Genomic DNA, 9,120 nt, shown 5'->3' on the forward strand with positions numbered 1-9,120 from the left:
CCTCAATAGGGGATGGGTTCAATCCAGCTCTCTGGCACTGGGGTTGCGGCTCTTTGGTAGAGTACTTGCTAGCATGTGCAGTCCCCTTGTGTTCAGTCCCCAGTGCCACAAACAAAAACCAGACTAAGGGCTGGGGTTGCAGCTCAGTGTTAGAGCACCTGCCTAGCATGGCCAAAGCCCTGGATTTCTTCCCCAGGACTGCTCAAAACAAACAAATATCCCCCAAATCTCTGGCTATTTGTAGCTTTCTAAACTAGGACCTAGGTCAGCATTTTATCAACACCAAAAGACATTCTCAAGAAGGCTTTTTAGCACCAGGGAAAGGGGTACCTACACTAGCAGGGGATCAAATTCTGGCTCTGTCACTTCATAGTTCTGTGTCCTTGGGCAAGTGACTAAGCCTCACTGAGCCTCAATTTCTTTCTTCATGTTATGGGGATAATTAGTATTTACTAGTTTGGAGGCTTAGTGAGAAGGAGACAATGTGAGGATAAAATCAGGGGAAGGGCTTGTTTAGAGCAGGACTTTGGAATTTGGAGGCTTCACTCCCAAACCAGTGCTTCATATGCTGATGCTTCACTTCAACTTGCTTGGTGTGTCCTCCCATCTAAGGATACAGTATCCAAATGTTCAGGTTAATAGTGGTTTCTGGTTGGGTGCTGGCATTTTAAGTGACTTGATTTGTTCTTAATAACTGTACTTACATTTTTATTTATAATTTAGTTTTTGCGGTGCTGGGGATGGAACCAAGGGCCTTGTCCATGCCAGGAAAGCATTCTACCAACACACTGCACCCTTGTTCTACAATTTTGTTTTACAAAGAGCTAAGGGGTACAGGCAAGGCATCAAGATCACAAGTTCAAGGCCAGCCTCAGCAACTTAGGCCCTAAGCAACTTAGTGAGACCCTGTTTCAAAATTAAAAACAAAGAAAAGGGATGGGTGGGGATGTGGCTTAGTGGTTAAGCGCCCCTGGGTTCAATTCCTGGTACCAGAAAAAGGAAAAGAAAAAGAAAATGTGGTATATCTACACAATGGAGTTGGTGGGCTGAGGTGGTGATTCTGTGCAGGAATATTTCACTGCTACATGGAGTATGCCCGGCTGCGTGGGGAGGCTGGCTCTGATGTCTCCCTGGTGGACCTTGGCTTCCAGACAGACCTCCGGGTGTACTTGCACTTACGGCAGACCTGGATGGCCTTCAGTGAGTTGAAGCCCCCTAATCCTGCCTCTGGTGGAGCCTGGGTGATAGTGGGGAGCCCAAACGGCTCATCCTCGGCCTCTTACAGTGATCATTCTGAGCATTCTTGAAGTGGTCATCATCTTGCTGCTCATCTTTCTCCGGAAGAGAATTCTCATCGCCATTGCACTCATCAAAGAAGCCAGCAGGTGGGGTCCAGCACACAGGGGACCTGGCTGGGTTTTTCCCTAAATCTCTTCAGGTCTTGATGTCTCTGTCTCTGCTCTTCCCCAGGGCTGTGGGATACGTTATGTGCTCCCTGCTGTACCCTCTGGTCACCTTCTTCCTGCTGTGTCTTTGCATCGCATACTGGGCCAGCACTGCTGTGTATCCATCTCCAGACCCCATTTCTGACAGCCTGGGGGACAGGGCTGGATCACGGTGGTGATGGAGGTGGTGGTGGGGGTGTGTATCCTTTCTCATAAGCCCCTAGGGTTCCCAGGCCCAGATTTCAAGTTCCTTAATGAGCCTCTAGCTTCCTGTCCACTTCTAATGAAGCTGTCTATAAGATTTTGGATGATGCCACCTGCTCACTAGCTGGGAAAACCTGCAACCCTGAGGTGGGTGTTTCCTGGGTAGGGAGGGCTGGTATTGCGCCAGCAGCCCTCAGACATTTTGAAACCTCTCATCCCTACTTGGAGATCATATGGCAGACATTTGGCACCTGCTGTTTGCACTGTACTGGGTATCAGTGACATGGAGTTGAAGACACCCCCAAGCCTGGATCTGGCAACTTTTCTGAACAAACTGGGAAGTGATACACTTGGCCTTTCCCCCATTTTGGGTGCTGAACTACACCCTTTTCTCCACCGCCATGATGACTGTTCTTGTTTTTAGAATCACTTCTTGTGTTCCACGAACCCCTATCATGAAGTCCCAATTCCTTGATGGCACTCTGATCCTCATGACTTCTGTCTTATCCCATGGTCTAACCTGACTGGCCACTCAGTGATGCCCGGAGCCCAACTGAACTCCTGGCCCCTGTATTTTGACTTGGTCTTGTGTCCCTCTCCCAGACCTTCTCTTCCTCCAATGAATCCCGCCTATGCCCCAACGCGCATTGCCAGTTCGCCTTCTATGGCGGTGAGTCGGGCTACCACCGCGCGCTGCTGGGCCTGCAGATCTTCAATGCCTTCATGTTCTTTTGGCTGGCCAACTTCGTGCTGGCGCTGGGCCAGGTCACACTGGCTGGGGCATTTGCCTCCTACTACTGGGCCATGCGCAAGCCAGACGACCTGCCAGCCTTCCCGCTCTTCTCTGCCTTTGGCCGGGCACTCAGGTAGTGCAGGGCTGGGGATGGATTGGGGTGGAGGTGTTCTGGCCAGCTGCTGACCATCTCCTCTGCCCACAGGTACCACACAGGATCCTTGGCCTTTGGCGCTCTCATTCTGGCCATTGTGCAGATCATCCGAGTGATGCTTGAGTATTTGGATCAGCGCCTGAAAGGTGTGGTCCCGCCACAGCTGTTATTGTCTCTTGCTGGGGGAGGGACTATGTGAGGAGCCGGGGATTCCTTCTTGCTTGGTGGTGGGTGGAAAAAAGTGATGGGACCATAATTAGTTTGTGCCTGTTGGGGTGGGGAACTGAGGGGCTAACGTGATTGGTTCCCGAGGGGCGGGTCCAAGAGGCCTGAGCCACCATTGGCTCCTGCAAGGAGGGCGGGACGAGGATTCTGCTAGGGCTTGGGGGCAGGGCTAAAGAGCTTTACAATTGGCTCATTCATTAGGGGCGGGGCCAAGGACTCTTGGATTTCTATCCACTTTTGCATCCCTTTCTTTCTCTTCCAGCTGCGGAGAACAAGTTTGCCAAGTTTCTCATGACCTGTCTCAAGTGTTGCTTTTGGTGCCTGGAGAAGTTCATCAAATTCCTCAACAGGAATGCCTACATCATGGTGAGTGGCCCAGACCGTGGGAGAGTGAACTCACCAGCTCCTGCCTGGTGAGTTCCCTACCCAGTGGGCCTGATCCTTCCTCCTCCCTTCCAGATCGCCATCTATGGCACCAACTTCTGCACCTCAGCTAGGAATGCCTTCTTCCTGCTCATGAGAAACATCATCAGGTCAGAGACGACACCTCCCTCCGGTTGCTTCCCTCTCTCCCCAGTCCTTGAGCCAATATTCACATCTGCCCCTCACTGTTCCCTGCAGAGTGGCTGTCCTAGACAAAGTTACTGACTTCCTCTTCCTGTTGGGCAAACTTCTGATTGTGGGCAGTGTGGGTGAGTGCCACTACCCCGCCTGTCATAGTATGGCAGCCTGTTGGGAGTGACTTGTGAAATGCCATCATGCTCCATCTCTTCTATGATAAATGTCACCTTGGGGAGCTCTTTTCCTATAGCCAGAACTCTCAACCATCTTTGTTTTCTTTCCCCTACCTCCAGGAATCCTTGCTTTCTTCTTCTTCACCCATCGTATCAGGATTGTGCAAGATACAGCACCACCTCTCAATTATTACTGGGTCCCAATACTGGTATGGAGATCTTTGGGGACAGATAGAAGTCTGGGGATAAGGAGGTGTTGGGACATGCTTGGCCTCCTTTGGACAGATGTGGATGAAAGTCAGATGGACTGAATATTTATTCAGCCCATAAACATTTTTGTAGATGTCCTTTCCTTTAGAGGCTTTACAGTTTAGAGATAAACAGACATTCATTAAGAATTAATATTGGGGGCTGGGGATATAGCTCAGTTGGTAAAGTGCTTGCCTTGCATGCACAAAGCCCTGGCTTCAATCCCCAGCATCACCAAAAAAAAAAAAAAAAAAAAAAAGAATTTATTGGGCCAGGCTTGGTGGCACACAATCAATCAATAATAGTACTGGCAAGCCAGGTGAGGTGGCCTAGGCCTGTATTCCCAGTGACTCAGGAGGTGAAGGCAGAAGGATTAAAAGTTCAAGGTCAGCCTCAGCAAATTAGCAAGGCTCTATGCAACTTAGTGAGATCCTGTTTCAAAAATGAAAAAAAAAAAAAAAGGGCTGGGGATATAGCTCAGGGGTAGAGTGCTTACCTGGCATGATCAAGACCTAGGGTTTGGTCACCAGAACCTTAAAAAAAAAAAAAAAAAAAAGAAGAAGAAGAAGAGAGAATGATATTGGTGAGTGTATAATTGCAATCTGGGACATGTTGTTGGCGTCTTTACACACTATAGGGAATCATTAGGGTCTGTGGTGAAGGATCTGGGTAGGTCAAGGTGTCCAGGTGACTTCATGCAAATGATACTGAATCTGAGATCTGAAGCTGTAGGTGACTGCCAGGCAGAGAGAACAGCAAGTACAGAGGCCCTGAGACAGGACCCTGCACCAGGAGCAGCGAGGAGACCAGTGTGTTGATGTGAGAGTAAAGAGCTAGAGAGGAGGATAAGGAGGTGACAGGGTTGGATGGGTTGAGTCTCCATCCCAAGAGCAGTACAGGCCTTGGGGCCCAGTGACCTAGATTTTTTTTTTTTAATCTTATTTCCTGTATTTGTTATTTCTAGGGTGAGTAACTGGGCAAAGTTTTTAATCTCCCTAAAGTCAACTTCAGTCAACAAATGTTTATCGGACTCCCAAGGCCCTAGGAGTCTCCAAATTGCTAGGGATATAGCAATAAATACACCCATACAGTCTAGTAGTTATTAAACCTATAATTCCCTAAAAACAGGTATGAAATTGAAGCTGAATGCAGGCCTGAGGTAGGGTGCATAGTGCCAGGAGAGCCCAAAACAGGGTCTAGGTGTTGGAGGCAACTTCTGGAGTAGGTGGTACTTGAGGACTCGCTATTTAAGCTGAAACCAAAAAGATGATGAGGCATGAATTACACTTACGTCAGGACAGCAGCATGTACAAAGGCCCTGAGGTTGAAGAAAAGAAGATGTGATTACGTGGGTGATGGGATCCTGTCAGCAGTGGTGAGAAGTTGTTATTCCAAAGAGGGCTTATCAACAGGGGATTGACATGATGGCAGTCTAGGAAGGACTTGGTGGGTGGGGCTTGTTGGGCAAGAGCTGGGGCAGAAACAAACCATCTCCCCTCCCCCAGACGGTGATTGTTGGGTCCTACTTGATTGCCCATGGTTTCTTCAGCGTCTACGGCATGTGTGTGGATACGCTATTCCTCTGCTTCTGTGAGTGACCCCTCACCCCAGCCCTCATGGGGCCCCAAATCCCTCCTTCCCGTGGGTCATGCCATCTCCCCCCAGTGGGCACACATCAGTGTTCAGTGCCCTCCGCTTCCCCAGGTTGTCCCTTGTCCCGGGGCCCTAGCATGCCTTCCTGGCTTCCTCACTGCACGGAGCTGCTCCATCCCGTGGTCCCCCAGCCCGGGCTTCCGTGGGAACCCTCTGTCCCTGGGTCCCCAGCTCTGGAGCTTCTGGCTTTGTTGGGGGTGGGTCTGTGGCTGCCACTAACTCAGGTCTCTCCGTCTGTCTGTTTTTGTTGTTTTTTCTTTTCTCTTCCTCTCCTCCATGCCTGCTGGCTTCCCCGTTCTTCCCCTGCCTCCCTTTCCCCCTCCTTTCCTGACTACCCCATTTTCCCCCGCCGGTTCCTGGGGGGCCCAGGTGAGGACCTTGAGAGGAATGAAGGCTCTCAGGAGCGACCCTACTTCATGTCGCCCGAGCTGAGAGACATCCTGTTAAAGGGGAGTGCGGAGGAGGGCAAGCAGGAGGAAGTCGAGGAGTAGAGAGTGAGGGAGACTGGCCTGGGAGCCAGGTGTCCTCCCCGTAGGCTGGGGGAGGTGCATGTGGGGGGGCTCCCTGGCCTGGGAGTGTGGGATCATGTGGTCCCTTCCCAAGCCCACTACAGTCTGCCCTCTGGTCCTAGTGTGTCTTGCTTTCTAACCCTCTGAGGCTTCTCTATGGCCCTCATCCCCTCACCCTGTCCCCGAGGCCCCTGCCTGTGGACTCTGTCTCATGCCACCTGCTCTGGGGCCTCTCTCTGCAGTGGAGGATCTGGAGAGAAACGATGGGTCAGCTGAGAGGCCTTACTTCATGTCTTCCACTCTCAAGAAGCTCTTGAACAAGACCAACAAGAAGGTGGCAGAGTCCTAAAGGTCCGGCCTCCCCTGCCTCTCCAGAGCCCTCCAACTGGGTGCTTGGTCAGCGGCTTGGGTCAGTACCCGCAGCCCATCGGAGTGGCCTGAAGTCCTGTCACTGCCTCTCTGCCCCCTCTTCATGATCTAGTTACTGCCAGTTTCTGGGGACCTGGAGGATCTGGGGTATCTCTTCCCTATGCCAAGGGGTGCTCGGAGTTTCCACAGCAGCCCTGCAAGACTGAGATGAAATGAGTCACTTTAGCTCTCACTGACCTGGATGGGGACAAATCCGGTGTAGCCTCTTGACGCCTGGGATGGGAGGTGGCCAGACTTCTGCCAGCTCCTTCATGCTTCCTGTCCTCTTCTTAGACCACAGTGGGAGAACAATGGGAAGGACTGAGATTGTATATGAGAGAGCAGCGGCTATGCTGAACTTGAGTTCCAAGTTCCCCCTGCCTCTCTAGCCAGGACTGAAACCCATCTCCACGGCTGAACTGTTGGCTCAAGGGCCGCCAGATGCATTTCTTTATTATTATTTTTTAACTTGGACATGCATTAAAGGGTCTATTAGCTTTTATTCCATCTGTCTCCACAGCTGGGATGGAGCTGCCAGGGAGTGCCTTCATTTGTCCCCACCCCCTACTGGGTGTGGCTGGGCTGGGAGTGTGTGCTTGCAGTAACTAAGTCCCCACTGGAGAGGCCATATTTGGGGGGACTCATTGAGGAGAGCCCTTGATGAGAGGAGATGGGGCCAGATGTTGGGAGTGGCAGCAGGAAGTGGGCTTGACCACCAGAGCAGGCCAAAAGAGATGCTAATGATGCTTAATGGAAACCTGCTGGCCTGTTGCCTGGCTGGAGAATTGGACCCTATGCCTCCCGCCCTCCTTTGCCAGTTATTGACACTGCTCTCTTTGTAAGAGAGAAAAGAAACTGTATCCACCTAAGGGATGGTTTTTCAGGGGACAGGGGTGGGTGGAGCAGGTGCCCTGGGCTAACAGGGCCCTCTGCCTACTTGCCTACCTTGGGGATCCTTTTGCCAAACTGTTGAATTCAGGGGACCCGGTTGTCTGGTTTCCCCCTTTGCCCACCACAAACCCAGCAACCCCTACCCCCACTTCATGCCTTCACCCATGGGCACCATCAGCACTGTCCATCAGGATCCTGGAGAGGGAGGATTCCCAGCCTGTGGTCTCCCGTCTCCTCCCGTCTCCGTGCCTGCCACCTGCCATCCCCTTCCTGTCTGCCCAGCTCTATGCATCTGTTAATTGCATTCCAACCACTAATAAAGTGCCTATTGTACAGGTCTGGGCCTGGCATGTTTGTGGGGGGAATGAGAGGATGATGGGGGAACCCCAGCTTCCAGTGCTCTGGGATTCTCAAAGTTGGGGAAGAAGGAAGGGCAGGAAACCCACTGTCTGCTGGCCTTGATCTCTGCCCCAAATTCTTCCATTGAAGCTGCTTCAAGTTTCTCCTGGAGGCAGCTGGCTGAAAAATGGCCCTTCTGCTCTGATCCCTGGAGTGCACAAGGCAGCCACCTCCCGTCCACCTCCTCAGTCACAAGTCCTGGGCACATCCCCCAGATCTTTCTCCCAGTGCACCTCACCTGAGGCCCCATAGTCTAGCCCAGCCGCTTTTGATCGGTCTTGCTCCCTGGAGGCTTGCTGCTGCCCCCTGGTGCCAGCTGTTGTCATTGTCTCCAGGCCATCTGCTCTACAAGGTTAGGATGTTTATTTCCCTCCCCTGGAATTTAGTTATTTTTCCTTTTTCCCTTGCTTATTTCATTTTCCCCTTCTTTCCTTTCTTCTCTTCTTTTTGTTTATTTATTTTTTGTGGTACCCAGGGCCTTGAGTGTGCTAGACAAGCTCTCTACTACTCAGCTGCATCCCAGTCCTGGTTTTTTTTTTGTTTTTGTTTTTTTGGTACCAGGGATTGAACCAAGGGGTGCTTAACCACTGAGCCACATCCAAGCCCTTTTTTTATATTTTGAGACAGGGTCTCACTAAATTGCTTAGGGTCTTGCTAGGTTGCTGAGCCTGGCCTTGAACTTGGAATCCTCCTGCCTCAGTCTCCCAAGCTGCTGAGATTATAGGCATGCACCACCATGCTTGGCTCTTCAGTCCCTTTTCCAGACAAGGTTAGTCTCCTGAGTAACTGGAATTACAGGTATGTGCGACCTACCTGTACTTTTTTTTTGGTACCCGGGATTTAATTCAGGGGTACTCACCCACTGAGCCACATCCCCATCCCCAGCCCTATTTTGTATTTTATTTAGAGACAGAGTCTTAGCACCTCCCAGCTGCTGAGGCTGGCTTTGAACTTGCAATTCTGTCTCAGCCTTCCAAGCCACTGGAATTGCAGGCAGGCACCACCGTGCCCGACAATGGACGATTCTTAAGTAACCACTTTTGTGTAACTGTGATGGGTATGCAATCTACAACTTTTGTTTATTTTGTCTGTTTATTTTTATGTTGTGCTGAAGATTGAACTCAGTGCCTCACGCGTGCTAAGCAAGAGCTCTGCCACTAAGCTACAGCCCCAGCCCTTACAACCTTTTGTTTATGCAAGCATATATTATAACCTTGAGCTACATCTTCAACCCCATTTACCATATTTTGAGTATAGTCATCCCTCAGTATCCATGGAGAATTTATTACAGCTTACTAGGCTACTGAAATTTGCAGATTATCAAATCCCTTACACATAATGATGTAATATGTGAACAGCCTCCCTTAGACTCAATCATCTCTAGGCAACTTGTAATACCTGATGCAATGTAAATGGTATGGAAATAGTTGTTACGCTGTTGTTTAGAGAATGATGACAAGGAAAAAAACTCTGTACTTGTTCATTATAGATGCATTACACAGGGCCATATGCATGA

The 9,120-nt window shown here is 50.5% G+C and overlaps 1 protein-coding gene across 4 annotated transcripts in view; it reads left to right on the plus strand.

Annotated features, from left to right (window-relative positions):
- SLC44A2 (solute carrier family 44 member 2 (CTL2 blood group)) overlaps positions 1-7,543 on the plus strand; it is a 31,343-nt gene extending 23,800 nt beyond the window's left edge. For 2 of the 4 annotated variants that reach the window (XM_081283867.1, XM_081283870.1), the window contains exons 11-23: positions 1,069-1,200; positions 1,286-1,385; positions 1,471-1,563; positions 1,712-1,796; positions 2,253-2,515; positions 2,588-2,682; positions 3,024-3,127; positions 3,221-3,294; positions 3,383-3,453; positions 3,616-3,704; positions 5,250-5,334; positions 5,767-5,891; positions 6,149-7,543. In XM_081283867.1, coding sequence (XP_081139993.1) covers positions 1,069-1,200; positions 1,286-1,385; positions 1,471-1,563; positions 1,712-1,796; positions 2,253-2,515; positions 2,588-2,682; positions 3,024-3,127; positions 3,221-3,294; positions 3,383-3,453; positions 3,616-3,704; positions 5,250-5,334; positions 5,767-5,888 — 1,313 coding nt within the window. In that variant the 3' untranslated portion in view covers positions 5,889-5,891; positions 6,149-7,543. The remainder of the gene's footprint in view (positions 1-1,068; positions 1,201-1,285; positions 1,386-1,470; positions 1,564-1,711; positions 1,797-2,252; positions 2,516-2,587; positions 2,683-3,023; positions 3,128-3,220; positions 3,295-3,382; positions 3,454-3,615; positions 3,705-5,249; positions 5,335-5,766; positions 5,892-6,148) is intronic. The other 2 variants (XM_081283869.1, XM_081283868.1) reach the window with 1 other exon arrangement.
- Positions 7,544-9,120: the final 1,577 nt, after the last annotated feature.

The sequence above is a fragment of the Spermophilus citellus genome (assembly GCF_964194105.1).
Source record: "Spermophilus citellus genome assembly, chromosome: 3".
In the NCBI taxonomy this organism is placed as follows: domain Eukaryota; kingdom Metazoa; phylum Chordata; class Mammalia; order Rodentia; family Sciuridae; genus Spermophilus; species Spermophilus citellus.